We start from the raw sequence: 22,684 nt of genomic DNA on the forward strand, positions 1-22,684 counted from the left end.
ATCTTTTTATCTTACTATACTTTAATTTTTCATCAACTGTAAAGACCACTTCGACTATGCGGTGTTGGTTAACAGTATTCTGAAACATGGGAATTATCATTGGCTTATCAAATGATCTATCAAGCCATGAAAGAGATTCAACAAAAGACAAACAGAATAAAGCAGTCCTACATCATATCATCCATCTTGACATACACATATTAGCCATTAATGAAAACAGACTAATAACTTTTCCATCAAAAACCTTTCAAACATTAAAAACTGTACTCTTGGGTTAATATATGGGTTATTCAATACAAAATTTCAGTCTGAGTTGTGATTGGCAACAAAGTACTCTATATATTACCACTACATACAAAAAAATAGATATACAGACTAAAAAAGAAGTTAAGCATTTTGCAGAAGAAATAACTAACAATGATAGTATATTAGTGTTGGGGGCTGGAAGAGTCTGCTCGGCTTTGACGTTTCTTCCTGTATCTCCATGCAACTTGTATCCGCCTTGCTGCCAGCCCTCGCCAATATGGAGATTCATACCTGAAATATTATCAGCTTCTATTAAATAGTTTCCGTGTTTAAAAAGTAGAGCTTTTTAAACACCCGCTCCACCCCACCCTACCGACCACACAAAACACCCGTCAAAGGAAAAGATGAAAATATAAGAGACAGGCGGAATCGTAATTTCAACTTTAGGATTCATTTAAGAACGGCGACCAACTGTTAATAATAGGGTTCTAAATAATGTGTATATATTTAATGAATTTCTTAAAACAAATACACCATTTGAACAAAAGTTATTAGGTTCCGTCGAACCCATATCTGGTCTTCTATCTCCGCCCTGATAGGAGAGTTGGAGAATTCCATATCTGGGCTTCTACCTCCACCCCTAATAAGAGAGTTGGAGAATTATGTAGCTTAGCCGGTTGACTACCTAAAACTTCACCTTTTTGGTGGGAGTACACCCCTTCCCCATTTCCCCGTCAACCCTTCCCTCCCCCCATGTATAATAATAAAATTTAATACATATAAGAACCAAATTCCACCAAGACAACAGCTTCCAGCCTATGATATGTCAAAAAAAGGGCAATGGGAGCAACAACAAAGACACAGGCATTTGGTTGTGAGAAGAAGAGGGGCAGAACTCAGAAGCATAACGTTCTGGATTCCACATACTTTTTTTGAAATAAGATGATAGCTTCCTCCAGTTGGAGAGAATACAAATAAACTAAACTAAGTGTCTTTCTCTAATTCTGCACCTGCAGAATGATACAGATATATATTATAGTTTTGCTGGTGGTCAGGAATGAAAGTGGAAAGAAAATGGTGACATTAATTGACTTAAGGCCCAATGACTTGGAACTACAACATAACTGTGAAACATAAACATGTAAATCTGACTTCATCTCCAAAGAGGCCCTTCTAGTTATTCTTCTTATACTCCGTATGCCTATACTTGGCAGAACTGATATTTCGAGTAGATTTGTGAAAGATCAATGCCACATTATTTTATTTATCACCATATATGTCTCGGTGTTTTTCCAAAAACAAAATGCATTGGAGATTCAGTAGCTATAAATTAAATTACCTTAGGGCACCTTGAACGCGTGGACTCCGCAAGAATCTTGCGAAAAGATTAGTGACTTCTTCGAGATCTGACGCTCGCAATATAAATGCTTCAACATTTGTCAGGCACCTAACCAGTCTGTTGCTCAGCAATCTGTGTCCAGGAATTCTGATCTTTTTCCCATCTGAAAGGACAAAACGAAAAGTGACGATAGGAAATTGTTGCAACATATATTTCATATTCGCAATTTTATCTCTTCAAATTCAAAGACCAGAAACTCATTCAGAGCTTATCAAAGTTTCAGACAGCCCATTCGATAACCTGGAGGACTAAAGGCAGAAAAAGTTTTAACCGCTCTTCATATGGTTTTCGATTATCTTCACTAAATTGTGAAGACTCAACTTCATTAAATGGGGAAGTCACCTCTATGATTAGACTGTTTGAAAGTTCAAAACAAATATTTATCTGAAAATCAAAACCATCAAATTGCAGACTTTTACATATTGACCCTAACATCCTTATGATCACTGAATGCTCATCCTCTCAACAACAAAGTTCATCTTTTGACATTTCAAGTTATCTAGTCTGTTGTAAGAGGGCCCAACCTTGGTGAATCATATATGATCTTACGGTACCAAATGATAAACAGAAAAGAGGGGGGAAAACACTAGATTTTTCTAGTTTGTATATAGACTTTGTTAAGAGTCCCACATCGGTGGGTTAAAGGGTACATGGTCTCCTTATATGGACTTGGGCAATCCTCCCCTCATAAGCTAGCTTTTGGGGTTGAGTTAGGCCTAAGATCCATTTCTTGACATGGTATCAGAGTCAGGCCCGCCCAATTCATTATTCCAATGCTGGGCCCCCATATTAAAGTTGTCCACGCACCAGATGTCCAACCCCGGGCGTGAGGTGGGGTGTTAAAGAGTCCCACTGGTGGGTTAAAGGGTACATGATCTCCTTATATGGGCATATGGGCTTGGGCAATCCTCCCCTCATAAACTAGCTTTTGGAGTTGAGTTAGGCCCAAGATCCATTTCTTGACAGGCTTTATCTCAAGCACAAGACAAGAAAGACATCAATCCAGGGAAGTTTATATTATATTAGGTCCTGCAGACTTACTTTTCTATGCATTTTTCCTAGTATAAGACCAAATAAGAATGAGAAACAAGATCTGTTCCCTAAGGAAACATAAATTCTTCAGTGGCCAAATTTTGACTGTAATTGATCATCACATATACAGACAAAAATAAAAAATAAAAAATGGAACTAAAGAAGCAAGACGTAGAAAAAAATTCTCAGAAGTACGTGCGCATGCAACAGCATGCTTAATATAACTTCTAGCGCAACCATCACTCCCAATTACTGCTCCATCTGGATCTAGTAACCACAACCAGATGAACACTTGTGGTAAGAATTTTACTTGTTCCAGCACAGAAAAATGTTGAATTTGGCACTTAAATCTGCATTCAGTTGGCTACTAGAGTGCTATAGCTTTTGAATGCGCATAGCAATCCAACATTTGAATAGGACTGCAGCTAAATGGTACTTTGGATGCTAGAACTTAAAGTAGGCCTACGCTTCCTTTCATACATTGCAATGTTAATCTTTTACTGAGAGACAGAGATTTGAAATTTCAGCCACAATCATCAATAGATAAGAATTCTGTTAATACTTCTTTGATACTGTGCATACCCTTTCACAGCAACCAGACTTGCTCCATAGGTCTAGCTTGTATTTACCTGACATAATACCTTCATCCTTTTGTAAATTTCACTTGTTAATACTTATTTGATACACCCTAACTTATCTTCCTTGAATACTGGTCTATGAGTAATGTTTAGACTAACTATCATGCATACCACAAATATAATAAGAGAAATTGAGAAGAGACTTAAGGAATTATATGACCAGTTTGAGTCAAAACCAAGAGGAAAACAGACTGGAAATCCACAGAGTTTATTGCATCTTGAATTGAACTAATATAAAATTTGAGAGCGAATCCTCAAAGTTCAGATTCGACTTAGACAATCTTAATTGAGTAGGGAACATTATAATTCGGGAGTTCTTTCATTTGGTTAAGGTTAACTCTTAGTACTTGATAAAAGACTCTTGTTCACATGTTACTGAAAGTTGATCCCTGCAATCGTCTTCTCTGAGTTTTCTCTACAACTTCGTACCAAGTGTTCTACCGTTTAGTTTTATTAGCTACTTTCCCTTTTAGTCTTAAGCATTTCCACATTACAACGGAAATTAATTGAAGATTTGGTAATTCTCATGGAACGATCTATCTGTTCACATTATTTTTGAAACGGTTAGTGTGCTTTGCTAGTCTAATTAGTCTCAGCATAAGCTTTGACATTTATTATCTTCGTTCATTGAACGTTGTCATATCTAGTAACCAAAATTTTAGAGCCTATCTACATCATGCACTCACAAGACAGTCTTTAGAACACCTGTAATCACCTCTGTTTATAGAAGAATGCTCAAGGCACCATGTGAGGAGTTCTTCCCCACAGGCATCCCCTTCACACAAGGAGGCCACGTTCCCATCTTCTCCAATGCTTTCCATCTTACCCCGAATTACGAAAACCATCTTGTCAACTAGACCACCACGGTATAAAACTTTGCTTCCTGCTATGTATGTTTTCTGTCTCAATCTCTCACAGATGGCATCTATGATGGGTTCATCTAGAAGTGCGAATATTCGAACCTGCATATCAATTACGTAATGCGAAAGTCATGAAAAAGCATCAAAGATTTTAATTTATATAAAGAGCCACTTACTACCAATTGAAGTTGTTGAAGGAAGAGATCAACATTTATCTGATCTAAATAAGTAGACAGATTAAAATTTGCACAGATAAAATAAAGTGCATTTTAATGTACTGAAAAAAAAAATTCCTTAACCCTACACCCAAACCTACTTTATACAGACCCCTACTTGATCCGTACCCAAGCTGCCATCTATTTGTCCCTTCTAAATTTGTCCCTAAACATTTTTAGCATCTACTTAATTGATTACTGTTCTTTTGTTTCCATTTCTTTACAAACAACAACAACTATGACTCAGTCCTAAAGAAATTGGGGTTGGCTATATGAATCCTCAATTCTTCATTTAAGCTCATTTCATATCATCATCATAATAAATAAAATAAAGTGAGAAATAAGTTTATGAATATATATTTACAAGTAATAGAAGTTATCTAACAAATCTAAAATCTATCCTCAACTAATCTCTATCACCTATATGGATCTTTTACTTCCATTGTGCCCTATTTTTAACTAAGTTTGCATTGATAACAAGCATTTGTATAGCACATATCATGTCAGACTTGCTAAGAAGACAAGTTTCGGTGGAAGGGAAAAGTTGCCCTGATGTTAGAAGTTCCAATCTTCCAATCAATGAATCTCTTCCATGCAAACGGAAGGCTAAACAGCTTAAATCTAACCCAAACCAGGAAAGCCTCTTATTCCGGTCTGTTAAATTTGGTTAAACTAAAATTCACACAATTATGAAATGTTTTGGAAACCAGACCTTAATTGGCTAGACCTAATGGTTCTAATCACAATATATGTGCTGCAAGTGAGCTCATCTATAAAAACATGAGGAATAAAAGAATAAATGGAATATAAATGATCCAAATAATAGTCCGGTTGGAGTTCACCTTTTTGATGAATTTAAAAAGATGCCTCCGTATATCTCTTTGAAGGTCTTCGGGAAGATTCTCTAGTAGCATTTCTTCATTGACCCCTCTGGTAGCTGCCCAATTATATCTCTCTGCCTCTTGAACTTGCCTACAGGGGAGAGGATCATGCCCTTAGGTTTTCTTGTAGTACAGTAACGAGAATGGACAGTTTATCATGTTGGATTAACATTGATCATAATACTGGTGCTTTAGTTTGCAAGGACAAAAGAAATACAATAACAGCCTCTTCTATATTTCTAGAACAACTAAAAGGAAGCTTCACTTGTGGTCCATTTAGGAAATCTCCCTCACCTTACACATCTCCTAACAATAATCTATCTCATGGTCTTGCACTTAGAAGTTAGTAGAGATACAGTTCGTTACTCAGTTCCCAAATAATACAATAGTTTCATCCATACAATTTTTGTTACTCTTAATATCATTAGAGAGTTAATAGCTATCCAAGACTCGGAGGTGGAAAGGGTGGTCCAATGTTTACAAAATCATTTTCAAGCTTTTGATTGAAAGATTGAAGAAGGTGATGCACAAGTTGGTTGATAACATCAGATGGATTTCATCAATGGGAGGCAGATCATGGATGCTTCCCTTATAGCTATGAGTGTGCAGGTACCAGGTTAAATGTAAACAGCTTGGAATTCTATGCAAGTTGGATATTGAGAACGCGTATCCGCATATGACCTACTCAATCTCCTTAAGGAAATGGATCAAATGGATATTCTTTTGAATCAGCAGAGTGAGATATTTAGTATTGGTTAATGATTTTCCAGTGCGCTTCTTCCCAGCACAAAGGGGTCTTAGACAAGGAGACCATTTGTCTCTTTTCTATTCCCATTGGTCATGGAGGGATTCAGCAGAATGATAAGAATAGCCCGTCATAATAGTTGGGTAAGGGTTTTAAAGTAAGCTAGCAGTGGGTCCAACACGATGGAAGTCTCACATCTATTGTATGCTGATGATGCATTTTTATTATGTGATGTAGTGTGGAACAAAAAAGGCATTTAAGGCTGATACCAACTGGTTCTGAAGCACTGTATGGCCTAAAAGTAAATTGGAGGAAGAGTTATGTTCTCTGTGAACCAATTGCAGGAAGTTTCAGCACTTGCTGGTAAACTGGACTGGCAAGTTGGTTCCCCACCAACTAGCTAGTTGGGACTTCTGTTGGGTGCAAAAATTTAAGTTACAGAAAAAATGGCTGTAGTAACAGAAAGATGTGAGAAAAGATTAGCAAAATGGAAAAGTCAATATCTCTCTCTGGGCGGTAAACTGATTCTGATTAACAGTGTGCTTTAATATAGTGCAGCATCATACTGATATATTAACTCAAGGTCTTGAAAGAGGACATATGAAGGAGTGTTATACAATGCAGCAGGCACTTAGAAAACTAAGTTGCTAAAGAAAATTTCCAGGTAGTTATAACTTATTCAACAAGTAATAATCCTGGAAATCATTCTTCCAATAATAAAAAATAACAAGAAAGGGTAGTATACGGAAAACTTCACACTCTTAGCAAGTTTGTAAAGATAGAAACAATATCCCGGACAAGAAAGACTTAACTTGTAATTGAGTAGGGTCACATTCAATAGAAGTCCGTCTAAACAATTATTTTCTGCCATTTTAACTACTTCACCAGAATACAGTACTAATAAAGGACAAAAGAAAAAGGCTTCTTCGGACTTTGTAAGATAAGCTGAGTGGTGCTTGTCCAACAAGCTGCAATGCGTGTAACACTTAGGATGCAGGAGAAGAGAAGGAGAACAAGACAAGTGCACTTCGAAATAAGTGGGTAAGGAAGAAGGAACTTTAAGCCTCACAAGGTTATTAAAATCTTTAAACGTCAATTCTCAAAATTCAACCCTAATTAAATTAAGCAAATACCACATAACTAAGTATTCAGGACTTAAGGCCACATTGAGCTAAATTAATAGATCTTAGTAATTCTTTAACTGTGATCCTAATCAGTGGAATGCAAAGTCGAAAACAGAGTTCCGTCTAGCAGAAACTTCAAGTCAAACACTTCAAGCTTCAACCTGAATCCAGAATAAATGAGGTATGAAGGTAGGTGCGAGACATGATGATGAATAACAGATCACGTATGCACTCGACCAAGGGATGCAATCAATCTATACAAGCATGTTAAGGAGAAGAAAAACCTCAGACTATAGAAGTTGGATGTCGAGAAAAAAGAGCATCAAAGGCTACCTTCTCAATTCTACTGGCAAGCGTCTATGGCTCATCCATTGTTCAACATCACGACGTCTCAGAGACATTTCTAACCTCCTGCAGATATTGCACAAAAAGTGGTGCACAATCACCACAAAGACATACTAACAATCTAACAATTACATCCAAGTAAGAAATGTTATCATGTTAAACAGTAAGATTGGTGAACAATGTCCCAAAAATTCCACACAACCAAATAGTTTTGGTATCCAAAAGTATTCCTCCAAGTATTTCATTTTCAATTTCTGGCACATAACTGATCTTTTTTTCCTGAGAAGAGGCAAAGGCTTCTTGTTTCGGTTGATAGAAATAGTTACAAGCTACTTGTGTATAACTCGTGGAAGAATAATATAGTTACTCTCCCACCCAATATATTTCTTCAGTTAACTGCCAGCATACCCTGAAAAGGCTAACTATATAATAGCAATCATGATTTCCACAAGCATCAAGTATGTCCCTTCAAAAATAAGTCTCCTTGGCATACACAAATATCTGAACTAGTTTAGTTAGAATAGTAAAACTTTGTACCTGCGATCTAGAGACTGCAAAAAGTTTTGCATATTTCCAATCAGGAGGGCAAAAAGCAGGAGTCCCATTCCGATGATAGCCATTGTGAAAATAACTTCCCACACAAAATAACTTGGGACTTGATTGCCAGCTAGTGTACTAATTTGCTTTGTCAAAACACAATTTGAGAATACAGTCAGAAGTATAATTTCCATAATAATTGACACAAGTAACTATGTGAATGCTATGTATAGAACTCCTGGGCTGACCCATGATAAGATGAAAATGTATTGATTTTATTGTGCCAGATATGATCAATCAAAGTTGGGTTTGTAATGTTTGAGATAAGTTTCTCACTCAATCACTTAAATTATGTAGGAAAGAATAAAGATTGCAAGATTGAGAGAAAAAGAAGAGTAGAAGCAGAAGAGCACCATGTCGTGGCACTACAAGTTTAGCCTTTGGAAGAAACTAGCAAGAAATAGGTAATATGATTGTTCATCGATCAGCTCAGAACGGTTACAAAGATTCGGTAATTTCGATTTTCAATTTTTAAAAATGTTATATCAATACCATACATACTGAATTAAATTTGGTAGAATTCAGTTTTCTCTCCTTTTGGTTTTTAGATTTATGTGGTTCCATAACTTCAGTTTGTTTGGCTTGGAGCCTTACAGACCTAATCATTTAGCATATAATGAATAGGATTGTTTGACAATTTTGTTTCATAAATGAGAGCAACAGGAAAACCAGCAACAACATCAACTTTTGATATCCTTTAAACAGTTTCAGAAATTGACATCATTCTAAAAAGTGTTAAAAAAATGCATTATCATAAAAAGTGCTCAAGAATGTGATAAAGTTCATATTGACATTTCAGGCGAGGTAGAGACATGTATTTCGACACTCGATAGTCAAGAGTATCAAAGAAGTCTGAACTCTGCAGGTCAAACTTTTGTATAAAACCCTAAAGTGTAAAGGCAGACGATAGGCAATAGTCTATTTTTAGGCTTTAGCTAATTAGCTTGCATTGTATTAGTTATTATCTATATAATAATATATGTGTATTGTGTATAACCATGTATTACAGTATGGTATTCGGTATTTCGGTATTCCTTTTAAAAATCGAATACCTTAATTTAAAAAATTAATACCAAATATTGTAGCAAAGGAAGGTAACTTTCCATCCCTTGTTTGGTTTAATTTCTATGTACGTTATAATTGCTTTGGCATAAAATAAGAAACGATCTCTCAACATATAAATGGTTGTGAGTTCACGTTCTCATCATCTTTGGTAAACTTTCGTCCACTGCAAACATTCACAAACAGCTCTCTGTAGTTGTTAGTAGATAAAAGTATAAAACTCAATTTAGATTTAATAGTACATCCCAGCAGAGGACGACATGCTATTTTTTCTATTTATAATTTTCTATTCCCTTCCTTCCTTGCCCTAGTTTCAAAACATAGGGTAAAGGTATGACAATATCTGAACAACTTACTATGCAATGTGGATCTAAATCTGAAAGTCGCCTCAAAATAATGTAGTTTTTACCAACCATAGTACTTGCAAAATTGTTTGGGGACAAAGAAGTCAATTGAAGGTACTCCCCCAAAAAAGGTCAATATTTTTTTTATGAAGTACTCTTACTTAAATCTGATGCTCTAGAGATTAATCAAGAGCTCTGCAGCAAACATACGTAGATCCACTAGAGCATGTAATGCGAAATTCTTTTTTTTAAATAAAGCTGGTATTAGAAACATGCAGATCACACGCCCACAATCATGAAGACTGGTAAAGGTACCTGGAAGCCCCAAAACAATGAGTACACATATCTTGTGACAACACTCTTTTCAGTGGTTAGATTAACAGCTTGTTCATAGATTCCATAGTCAAAACCACGATCAGTAAAACAAGCAACTGCTTCAGAATTGTTCTTCCACTGATCCCATGTTATCTCCGAACTAAACTTTCTGTAATCATTGCCATGACCACAGTCTATGAAATCCATACACCTCGCTATCTTTGATCCACGACAAGCATCTCGAAGACATTGATTCACCCTCTAGAGATGGAGAAAAAAAGTTAAAACAGAGGATGATGTTGAAAACAAGGACAAAGAAACTGGTAGAAAGCACTTCAAAATTTTCAATATGTTTGTTTCACACATACCCACAAACCCCTCTAGCCTCAGAAGTGTACTAAGAAGCAAAAGTAATAGCTATATCATAAAGAAAAGACGTCATTAAATTGAAGTAAGAATAGACCTAAGTACAGTGAGGAACAAGTTTTCACCTGGAAACCAAAAAGATACCAGCATGAGCCCACCACGTGGCTTGATAAAACAAAAGTGAGAAGATTTATGAAAAAATTCGCCCATGCTGACTCAAATATAAAACCACTTGGAGACTGGCCAGCTAGCAAAGGCAAAAACCTGCACAATCTAGGAATGTACTGGAGTAGTATAGCTGCCCTCAATAGATTCTTTGCATAATTTGCCCCAGATGATGCAATAGACATGGGTAAAATCAACAGTATGATGATCTGCACATAGCGTATATATTAGTTATGCCTCAAAACCAACAAGAGACAGAAAAGGTACCAAGGAAATTAACTTTACTAACAAGTAAACTCCGGTGTTCAGGTTGGCTATAATAAAACCAAAAGAAGGTTGTCCTATTACGATCAGTTAAAAAGTGGGTGTCATTACGTTCATGGTGTACATAAAAGCACTTAGATATGGGGGAGAACTAACTTTCCATTACTAATTCTATCATATTGAGTCCTAGCATATCTAAATTATGGAGTACACAGATATGTAGGTTAGAGAAACAGAAGAGAGGAAAGGCATATTTACCTGAGGAAGTGGTAATACGATAAAGAAGTCAATAGCAAAGTATCCCGAGAGATAGTTTATAGCAATCTTTTTAGGGTGGTCCTCCAGGTCACCTGCGCCCACCACCCTAGATTCAGGGGCAACATAAGCTAAGCGGAACTGCAAGAAAATTGACATCACATAAGTGCACATTATTGAAATAATAGACAAGATGAACAAATTTTGAGTGTCAAACACTTGTCCCTCTGCAGGAAAGTGGGAGTAACGAAAGTAAGGTCAACCAGCTTTGAAAATCTATTAACCATTTAGTTGGCTCATTGAATTAACTAACCATTAAATGGGATGCAAGTGAGTTTTCAATAAATACATTAAGAATAGCTTTAATCTTCATAAGAATAAAAATGTCATCCTAGAAGTATCATTCTGGAAAAATAATATATATTGCAAAACCAACCAAGAAATAACCAAAAAAGCCAGTTATGCTGACAGGTCAGCAGGAAAAGAAGAGGGCCAGATGACATCTCATATGGTGCGTGTTGAGAATATAATTAAGTAAATAAAAGTGTGCTCTCTCTAAAAGCTTAAGCTTTAGAAGATGGTCACACACTTCAACATGGTATCAAAGCCAGAGGTCCTGGAATCGAATCTCACCGCCACCCATGATCAAAAAGAATTTTCACGTGATTGGCCCATGAAAAAAAAAAGAATCGGGCCGGCACATGAGGGGGCGTGTCGAGAATATAATTAAGTAAATTAACGTGTTAAAGTGTACTCTCTCTAACAGCTTAAGCTTTTAGGTGAGATGGTCACACACTTCAACAGTGCGCAAATAATAGTGCACATGTAAATTGGTGTTGCTAATCAGAGAGAAAAAAGGATTCTGCAGAGAGAAGTGGGAACTGTTACCTGAAGAAGGATGTGCATTAAGTAGATGATATCAGTGATGCTCCTCAAAATCACAACAGTTGTTGTCAGGGGCCAATTTAGCACTATGCATTTGTTCCCCTAGAATCAGAACAAGAAAATTAATCATTTATAGAAAATTAATTCAATTACAAATCTTGTTTACCATATGTAGAAAATTCTGGCACTATGAAAACTATTCCAATGAGCAAGATATAATGTAAATTTCCATGTAAATACCTAATAACAACAAACATTTTAGATTCAAGATCCATAGAAAGAAAGGAATGTCTCGTATGAGCAAAAATTCGAAGGAGTGAAATGTCTCAAGATCAAAATATTCCTACAAAAGCATATGACTTCTGCTTTAACATATTAAACTGGTATCCTGAAAGCATAAAACCTCCGAGAAAGTGGATCTATGCTCTTGAGCTCAGAATGTCCTACTCTAGACTGAAATAGATTTTCCGTGGCATGATCTTGTGCAAGTATCGAAATGACAAACCTGTTTTACATAGCTAGTCAATATTGCATTTATTTCAGTGTGAATCTTTTGTAGTGTCTTTTATAACTCATTGGTTGCCTACGTTCTCGGGACGCCCCCCCCCCCCCCCCCCCCAGGAGGAGGGGGGTATTGATATTTTGCATGAAAGATATGTTCTTTATTGAGCATGCCAATTATGGAGCGGTCATTTTACACATTTGTGTATGCCCTATCATGCTCACAAAAATTCAAAAGGACAAATACTTTCATTATGTTTGTAACACCTTAGACCTTTAACTTAAGCCTTGACCATGATCCCAGACTTACAAAACCAGATAAAGAATGTGAGAATTGGAAATTTCTCTTCAGCTGTCAGATAGGGATTTACGCCACAGAATACGAACGGTAAACCAATATACGGCCCATATTTCAAGTCGTAAAGTGAGACCCCAAAATCACTGTGCATTCTGGAACTTGGCGTGTGGAATTTTATATTGTTAAATACAGTCCGTAAAGTGGGATAGTATTTAAGAAGGAAACTTAAAACAGTATTTCTGTTTGAAGCATGTTGAAATACAGTCCAGGTTTACGGACCGTAAATCAATTTACGGACCGTATTTTGGCCTGTATTTCCCTGCCCGCACCAGAACCTATAAATACCAGCCTTCAGTTATTTTATTTCGTTTTTCATAATTCCAAGCCCTAGAAACGAAGTGTTCTTCTCCCAACAATCCAAAACAACAAGGTAAGTCATTTCAAACTCTTCCAAATCAATTATATCATATATGCTCTTAATCTAATCATGAAACCATGTTCTTAACATAGGGTTTTCAAGAAAACCCAATTAAAGAGCATAAAGAGCAAAACCTTGGAACTCTTTTTCCAAGACCAGATTATTATTCAAGTTTGAGAGCAATTCCAGGTATGTTAAGCATACTGTCTACATGAGGAACATTGTTTAATCATCCTCATAACTCAATTATCATAATTCCCAGAAATCCAGCCAGTTCATGATTTTGCCCTAATTTTTTATTTTCATAACCTAGGGTTAGAGCTCAGTTTTCTGATTATGTTCATACTTGTTATGCATGCTATGGACCCTAGCTTAATCTAAAAGACTTGTAATTCAATCTACGAGTCTCAGAATGCAGTCTAAGTCATCAGTCAGGTTACAGAACCAGCAGCCAGTTTTACACCTGTTGCTTCATGTTTGATTGGGCCTAAGGCCATAGTTATGATTCTTCATATGCATATGTAATTATTTTGGGCCTAAGGCCATAGCTTTGAGATCTCATTATTTATTAGGCCTGAGGCCATAGTTACATGATATTTGCACAGGTGGTTTCTATACAGATCAGCTCATGATATGAGCATTCAGTTTCAGTATGCGTTATTGTTCATATCCCTTATTATTGCTTCAGTTGCTTATCATACTTGTACAATTCAAATGTGCTAACGTCCTTATGCATGGGCCTGCACTTCACGGTGCAGAGTCTGACTTTCAAGAGGATACAGCAGCCGCTTAGCTTCCAGTGCTTTGAGTACATCAGCTAGTTGGTGAGCCCCTCTCATCCAGGGCTTCCCGTCTATTCCCAGTTTTCCGAGTATTAGTTAGTTCATTAGTATGATTTAGGGAGGATGATAAAGATCTGTGCAAGGACTGTAAGGTCATTCCGAGCGACAACCTTACAACCCAACATAAGCTCTTGGTGATGGATTTAGGGATCAAGATGACGAGGAAGAAGAGGGTCGGGGATAACCGGCCTAGGATCAGATGGGGGAGTTTGACCACGACTAGTGCCCTGGAGATGGGAGAGAAATTGAAGGATATGGGGCCTGGGATAGTAGTGGGGATGCGACCAGTATGTGGGATAGGATGGCTAGTTGCATTAGGGTTGTAGCAAGGGAAGTGTTGGGGGTCTCGACAGGTAGCCGTGATCGGCATCGAGGGGACTGGTGGTGGAATGGAGAAGTGCAAGGGAAGGTGGAAGCAAAGAAGGTGGCTATGCGAAGTTGATAGAAAGCAAGGATGAGGTGGAGAAGTGGACGAATAGGGAACTTTATAAGATAGCGAGGAAGGAGGCGAAGTTGGCGGTTTCGACGGCAAAAACGGCAGCTTTTGAACGTCTTTATACTGGACTAGAAGAGAAAGGCGGGGATCAGAAATTGTTCAGGCCAGCCAAGGCGAGGGAGAGAAGGGCACGCGATGTGGATCAGGTGAAGTGCATCAAGGACGAGCATGGAAAAGTATTGGTAGAGGAGACTCTCATTAGATAGAGAAAGCAGTCATACTTCCACAAACTCTTGAATGAAGGAGGGGACAGAGACATTGTGTTGGGAGATTTGGAACATACAGGGAGGCGTCACGATTTTGGGTATTGCAGGAGTATTAAGGTTGAGGAGGTTAAGAGTGTTGTTCGTAGGATGCGCAGGGGATGAGCGACCGGACCGGCCGAGATTCCTGGGGAATTTAGGAAGAGCGCGAGCTCGGTAGGTTTGGAGTGGCTGACTAGGTTGTTTAATGTCATCTTTAAGACAGCAAGGATGCCCGAAGAATGGAGGTCGAGCGTAATGATCCCTCTATACAAGAACAAGGGGGATATTCAGAGTTGCAACAACTATAGAGGTATCAAGCTGCTAAGCCATACTATGAAAGTGCGGGAAACGGTGGTGGAGATGAGGGTGAGGAGAGGCGTGTCTATTTCAGAGAACCAGTTCGGATTCATGCCGGAACGCTCAACTACAGAAGCCATCCATCTTGTGAGGAGACTGGTGGAGCAGTATAGGGAGAGGAAGAGGGATTTACACATGGTATTCATCGACCTAGAAAAGGCTTACGACAAAGTTCCAAGAGAGATCCTATGGAGATGTTTGGAGGCTAAAGGTGTACCTGTGGCGTACATTAGAGTGATCAAGGACATGTATGAGGGAGCCAAAACCAGGGTAAGGACAGTAGGAGGGGACTCAGAGCACTTCCCAGTTGTGATGGGGTTGCATTAAGGATCAGCTCTTAGTCCGTTTTTATTTGCCTTGGTGATGGATGGATTGACGCGACAAATTCAAGGTGAGGTGCCATGGTGTATGCTTTTCGCGAATGACATAGTTCTGATCGACGAGACTCGTAGCGAAGTTAACGCTAAGCTGGAGGGTTGGAGACATACCTTGGAATCTAAAGGGTTTAAGCTGAGTAGGACCAAGAAAGAGTACTTGGAGTGCAAGTTCAGTGAAGCACCTCAGGAGGATGGCGTGGAAGTTAGGCTTGGTACCCAGGCCATCCAGAAGAAAAGTAGTTTCAAGTATCTTGGGTCTATCATGCAAGGCAGCGGGGAGATTGACGATGATGTCACACATCGTATTAGGGCAGGGTGGATGAAATGGAGGCTCGCTTCCGGAGTGCTATGTGACAAGAAGGTGCCACCACAACTTAAGGGCAAGTTCTACAAAGTGGTGGTTAGACCGACTATGTTGTATGGGGCGGAGTGTTGGCCAGTTAAGATCTCTCACGTTCAAAAGATGAAAGTTGCCGAGATGAGAATGTTGAGATGGATGTGTGGGCACACCAGGAAGGGCAGGATTAGGAATGAGGCTATTCGGGACAAGGTGGAAGTGGCCTCGGTGGAAAACAAGATGCGTGAAGCGAGACTGAGATGGTTTGGACATGTGAAGAGGAGAGACACGGATGCCCCAGTGCGGAGGTGTGAGAGGTTGGCCATGGATGGTTTCAGAAGAGGTAGAGGTAGGCCGAAGAAATATTGGGGAGAGGTGATTAGACAGGACATGGCGCAGTTACAGCTTAGCGAGGACATGACCTTAGATAGAAGGGTTTGGAGGACCCACATTAGGGTAGACGGCTAGTAGATAGTCTCGTTATCCTTCCTTATTAGTAGGCGCATTATCGCAGTATAATTTCTTGTGCTCTGATTTCTGCTATTATTTGTTATTTCCTGTACTTTGATTATTCTATTTTATCTGTGTCCCTTTCGTTATTTGCATTTCCATATCGCTTTGAATTTCTTAGCATTATCTGACCTCTTTTTATGCTTTTTATTGAGCCGAGGGTCTTTCGGAAACAGCCGTCCTACCTTGGTAGAAGTAAGGTCTGCGTACACTCTACCCTCCCCAGACCCCACGTTGTGGGATTTCACTGGGTTGTTGTTGTAGTTAGTTCATTAGTATTTGAGGCATGTCAGGGTCTTGTCCTAACCTAGTTATTCTCTCAGTATTTTGATCACAGAGGTTTCATAGACACAAACTTTAGTCAGTTATGTTGGTTTTGCCTCACAACATTTATTTCCGCATTCATTATTATATTTGAGTTAGAGCATTCTCTTGCTTCGTGTTATATCTTGCATGCTTCCATGATATAACTGTTAGATTCAGCAGTCATGGGTTCGCTCGGTCATAGACAGTCAGGCACCGAGTGCTGTGTCGCGCCCAAGCCATGGTTCGGGGCGTGACAATGTTAAATCAGTTCTGGTTATGCAAAAGCTATCATCTCTTCACCAACATGTTCACATCCTATTGAGAGAAATGAATTTGCAAATCTTAGATAATACTAAAACTTAGTGAGTGAGAGAAACTTACTGGGTGAGAGACAAAATGACTTGATTCATTTAGTGGGTGAGAGACAGAATGACTTGATTCATTTTTCTTCTTAAGCAGGTAAAAAGCATGCTAAATAATGTGCACTTTGAAAGTATACTGCATGTACTTAGGTCTAAGTAGCACGAGCTAAGTGACAGATAATCATACATATTTATGTATGTCTTACCGTACATAACCAAGTTATAGAAAGGAAACTAATTTCACTCTCATAGAACTAGATAAGAATACCTGATGGACATAAAGCAAAAAGAAGAATAGGGGATCTATAAACACTGCAAATAGGCATGAGATGACAAAAAATTTGTTCCACTTCTGGACAATCTTCGCATGAGGATTCATGACACCAGGAATATATGGATGCAAGAAAGTACAAGTTCTCTTCGCCCATCCTTTTGCATCTCCATACAGCACATTACGGAACTGTAGATAAACACAACAAGAGCAAAAAACATGATAATTTAGACAGCTTAACATCCAGTGAATTCTTTCAAATTCATAGGAAATGAAATAATGTATCTAAGAGCAACATCTGAAGTACCTCGAACAAAGAAAATTCAGAAAAAGCCACAAGAAAAAGAGAAAGAACCTCAAGAAAATGATATAACACCTTTGAAGCCTTCAACGTGCACAGGCCCGTGAAGTTCTTATGCTTAACATTTGTATCAATTGACTACTCTATTCCTCTCTTTTATTTTATTTTCAGGAAATGGCCATTTGCACACAGCCTCAACTAACTTTGAGTAGGCAACCATTCCAACTCAAGACTCATCATAACTGTAGAATTGTAATTGGGAGAAGCTTTAGACCACTTTTTGGACAATAGATCTTATGCTTCAGTATATTTTTATTCATCTATATCTACATAGACTTCACAATCCCATTTCACTCTTATAAATCTAACAGAATCATTGCAGGAAGTTTCTAGAACATCTTCCATTTCTATTTTCAACATTTGCACTAGGCCAAAAAAGACTACAATTAGCACAAGCAAAGACAAATGGGTAAAAGGTGGAGTATTTTAGAATTGGATCAGTCAGCTATACCGTATAATATTCCTTGTTATCTGTTAATATCTGTGAATCACATACATATAGTTATCTACCATTGATATAAGATGCACCATATACTCGCAAGGGAGTAATTTCAGTAAATATACAGGCACACAAGGATGATAGGTGAATAAAGGGACAAATATACTTTCAATTGAACTTGCAAAAATTGTAAGCTGAATGCAGAATAAGATTTTATTTGAGACATGGACAAGGTCATTCTTTTTTCTTTCTTTTTTTCTCCTCTTCTTTGAACTGGTAAAGTAGTAATTCTATTAAAAACAGGAAACTGTCACTAAGTTGGTGCCAGGGAATTACAATGTGACATGGACAGTAGTTTACCAAAGAATGAGAGCCCATAAAAAAAGTAGAAACTCCGTATGTGGTCAAAGTTGAAATTTTGGCTGTGTGAGATGAGTCGACGACAAAAAAACAAAATGGATATTTTGAAAATAGTCTTCATGGTAGATAAAGCTAGAATTGGGATTCTGAAAAATCACACCATAGCACATAGCTAGGAAGACATACATTTAACTTGAGCAAAGTGCAATACCCTGTGATCAAATATATCTGAAGACTTTGAATTTCTTTGCCGTGCTTTCAAATGGTAATAGGTTGGACATGTTGTGCAGTACGGATCACTGCACATGCCCAGTTGTCCAGACTTCAACAGATGTTCATTTTTTCCAGTGTAGTCAGTATTATGCCAACCATTTCGTTCTGTACTTCTAATTGAAGGATATTTTTCTGTTGTAGGCAGAGTTGGTTTATCCACTACTGCAGTAGGAGTGCGCCGAAAGCTATTCACAGGCTCACGACCAATATATAATGGCCCACTCATCTGAACCAACGGAGATCGCCTCTCACTTCTCAAAGGACCGGTATAGCCTACAAAACTACTATCATTTTCAAATGAATCCATAGAGCTCATTGGCATTGACAGGGATGCACTCCTTGTCCTGTACGCAAAACGTCGATTTTGGAAGCCGTCATTTTCGTCAGACTGTGGATATGATGGTGATAACATCGGCGCCTCATCTTTTTCATAGGTGTCCATCCCTCAGATGCTCAACCTGCAAGAGGAATTTAACAGCATTTTAATGAAGAAAAACTTTTACCAAGCAAGCTTGACGGTTTAATGAACAAAAGGTGCAAAACGACTTCACAAGTCTTTGTCAACCGAAACTACGAAATCTAAAAAAGAAATAGAAGTTCACCGAATACCCAAAACAAATTTCTAAGATAAGATGGGATTACTTAATGCAACTTAGTAAAGCAAATAGCAGGTTTCCAAGACTGCAGGAGGAAACTGGAAAACTACCACCCAAAGTGAACCAAAGTCTTCAGACAAAAGCATAGTGAGAACTGAAAAAGGTGCACATGCAACTGAGATGATTAAGTAGTTGTGAAGTGACACTTACATGAGCGTGCATTCGTGTCCTAGAGACATAGATTTGTATGCTTGTGTTTAAATACTTTCGCAGTGTTGGGCATTACAATGCATTATAAATTTAAATGTCCTTTTAAAAAAAGCTTGTATCAGATCCCATTCACATGATCTTAGTACTAACACTCTAAATTCACCTTCCCTTCTAATACTATAAAAATGAATATGTAGCAGCTAAGTAACCTAAAACACTCTTCAGTTAGAAATCATATTCACATAGGTAAGAGATCATTTAATTTCAGGGTGTGTATGCGTGTGTGAATACAACAACACCAACAACTACACAGTCCAACCAAGTTGATGTCAAGTATATTAATCCTCACTTCTTCGTTTAACCTCATTTCATATCATCATCTTACTATATAATAAATAATATTACAAGTTCTCTAACAAGTTTAAAACCTATTCTCAACTACTAGTAGATATCACCTATATGGATCTTTTCCTTCCATTGTGCCCTATCTTTAGCTAAGTCTGCATATACAAGGATTTGTAGGATATATATATCGGAAACAGCCTCTCTACCCGTCAAAAGGTAGAGGTAAGGTCTACGCACACTTTATCCTCCCCAGACCCCACCTGGTGGGATTATATTGGGTATGTTGTTGTTGTATATGAATTTTTTATGGAAGGACGATGGTTTTCCTATATAACAGATGCTCAAACAAAACAAAACAAAAAAAATCATGATCAATAACATGCTGCATTGAGGCTAATTTTACATGTCTGGATATGCATGCCGAACAAATTTTTGCTCCTCACTGTGTACTTGCAAAAGTTATGTAACAACAAAAGCAACACTTGATAGAGTCTAACATCATTTGACTTCTTTCAATTAAAAAAAAAATACGTAGTTTACCTATCATATGCCTCCAACCAAAACAATTTGATACTATAAAGGATGCTAAATGGTTTTGAAACTAGTCAATAAAGTTAGAATTTGCTTCTACCATGAAATAATTAGCCTCAATGTAGCATGTTGGATGCGTGAATAGAGTACACATACAGACATACTACTCTGACTAACAGACAGCAAGGTTCACTTTACATATTTCGAGAAGGAAACAGATTAACAAATATGAGAAAAGCCACACATTCAACTTAACTTGTAAGCAAAGGGAGACAGAAATCTAAACCAAGAAACTCGAAAGTAAAACCAGATAATTCCAAGTACAGAAAAGCCATTTATACTAAAGAAAGAAAGTAAAACCTGATAATTCCAGCAGAATTATGGGTTCAACGGGAAACATCTGCTTCCCGCATTGAAAGGCGGAGGAGAGAGAAGCAGAGAAATAGCAAGAGCCTATTGGATTTTAATAAATTATACTCCCTCCGTTTCAATTTAACTGCTCATTTAACTGGGCACGATATTTATAAAAAAGATGAAAAAATTTTAAATTTATAATTTAAAATAAATTTTAAATATTTATATAACTGTAAATTATTTTATAAAGTAAATTTATTTTTAAATTAAAAAAAATTATTTATTTTAACACGAATTAAAAAAAAAATAGGCTAACAAATCGAACAAGTATCCTATAGAAAATGACCCATATGTGACAAGGGAAAAAAGAAAAAGAGAGACTTGAGAAGACTGACTGAGAGACAGAATTGAATAGTCTTTGCTCTTTCCTTTCATACTCAGGTCTTCTTTAACGACTCAGTCGATATTCACGACATATACAGTTGGCCTCCCTACCCCACCTCTGCACCCCCACCCGGGCCCTATATTTTTTTCTATTAATAATAGGTAAATTTTTACTGTTTTAACATTAAATTACCTTAATGAATTCTTACAAATTAAACAAATTATTACCTGTTACACCATGTGTTAAGTTGGTACTTCTTTTTCAACATTAATTTTGTACTTTTACTATAAAAATATATAATCACGGGCGAATCTATATTCAATTTTTGGGACACGTGAATTCATGGACTTTTCACAAAATTATGTATTTTATATACATATTTTTTAAAATTGATTTAATATTGGCTACAAAAGGTCTTAATAGTGCATTTAGTTAAGAGCTTAATTATTTACCAAGAGGAACAAGTATTAATTCTCACTTAATGCATTTTTTTCCTCATATATTTAGAAATTTCTAGATTCGCCTCTGGATACAACAACAACAACAACAACAAACCCAGTGTAATCTCACAAATGGGGTCTAAGGAAGTTAGAGTATACGCAAATCTTATCCCTACCTTTCGAAGATAGAGAAGTTGTTATTTCCGATAGACTCTCGACTCAAAGAATAATGCAAAAGAGACAGTAGCAATAAGCAGAAACAATAACAAGACAATTTATTATAAAGGGATAGTTTTATTATAACACCTGTATAAATGAAACGTATTTCTTATATAAGGAAATTAAAAAGATTTAATTGTGTAAAGTTCTGATGACTTATGAGGAGTTGAGGACAAAAGGGATATAGGGTAGTAATGAAGTGATCAGAACTGCAATTAAAAATATCTTTTGTTGATAGGGCTTCTAGCAGGTGACAAAAGTAACACCTCATACCTTTAGATTAGTATACAACTATTTTATTATGTGCGGACCAATTCTCTTGGAACATCCTATTCTGTTAAATCCATGTGGGCCGTTATGTTTTTCTTTCAAAATATTTAATAGGGCATTAAATCTGTCATGCCACGTCCTCCTTTTTCTTTTTACTATATACTTATACTAATATTAAATGTGCTTCATTCCACCCCAATGGCCTGGTCTCTGCCACGAGTTATTTTGTTTTGAATTTTCTTTTTCTTTTTGATGTTTCTTTCAATTTCTCAAGTCTCAAACTTTTAACCAGTCAAACATTGAGACAAGTTAAATTTTTTTCTTTTTTAGGTCTAGCACTTGTTTTGGCGTCCGTTTTTGCCGAATAAAAAGAAAGGGAAGCATAGTCCATCAAGTGAAAAATTTAGAAGAATGCTACTAGTAGAAACTGCGACACTAAATTATATCCCCGTGTTATAGAACTACCAATGAACAATTACAAGTAACTCAAACATATCATAGATGAAACACATAATATAATCCCACTGATCGGCAAAGAGGAAACGGAAGGCCAAGGAACAAACTTTCAAACAAAAGAGAAGAGACTACTTGGGCCAGTGGGAAGCGAATTGGCAGTATCGCCCTTCTTGTTTGTTTCTTTGCCTCCAATGCAATCTTTCTTTTCCTCTCTATCTCCGCCTTATCTGAAAATCCTCAACACTGACAAACAATTTTATTTTTATAAACCAATGATATCCGAACCAGATTATGTGCAGCTCAAGTAGCTATTATCTCACATCAATATAGGTATCGGATAACTTTTATCGGTTAACCGTATATTTTGTACCGATCCGGTTCCAATTT

The 22,684-nt window shown here is 37.3% G+C and overlaps 1 protein-coding gene across 2 annotated transcripts; it reads right to left on the reverse strand.

Annotated features, from left to right (window-relative positions):
• Nucleotides 1–229: 229 nt before the first annotated feature.
• Nucleotides 230–20,689, reverse strand: LOC132632369 (probable cyclic nucleotide-gated ion channel 20, chloroplastic). Of its 2 annotated transcripts, none has more exons than XM_060348281.1 (13): nucleotides 20,534–20,689; nucleotides 18,430–18,949; nucleotides 17,056–17,247; nucleotides 11,742–11,840; nucleotides 10,857–10,994; nucleotides 10,295–10,543; nucleotides 9,804–10,064; nucleotides 8,023–8,168; nucleotides 7,474–7,551; nucleotides 5,233–5,362; nucleotides 4,031–4,277; nucleotides 1,586–1,748; nucleotides 230–537 (listed from the first exon to the last, which is right to left on the reverse strand). In XM_060348281.1, exons 2-13 carry the CDS (start codon nucleotides 18,931–18,933, stop codon nucleotides 429–431), a joined length of 2,316 nt encoding a protein of 771 aa, XP_060204264.1. In that variant the 5' UTR covers nucleotides 18,934–18,949; nucleotides 20,534–20,689; the 3' UTR covers nucleotides 230–428. The 2 variants fall into 2 exon arrangements, with proteins under 2 accessions (XP_060204264.1, XP_060204265.1); XM_060348282.1 differs by lacking the exon at nucleotides 230–537 and adding an exon at nucleotides 1,136–1,256.
• Between the last annotated feature and the right edge of the window lie 1,995 nt (nucleotides 20,690–22,684).

The sequence above is a fragment of the Lycium barbarum genome, chromosome 3 (assembly GCF_019175385.1).
Source record: "Lycium barbarum isolate Lr01 chromosome 3, ASM1917538v2, whole genome shotgun sequence".
NCBI classification, from domain to species: Eukaryota; Viridiplantae; Streptophyta; class Magnoliopsida; order Solanales; family Solanaceae; genus Lycium; species Lycium barbarum.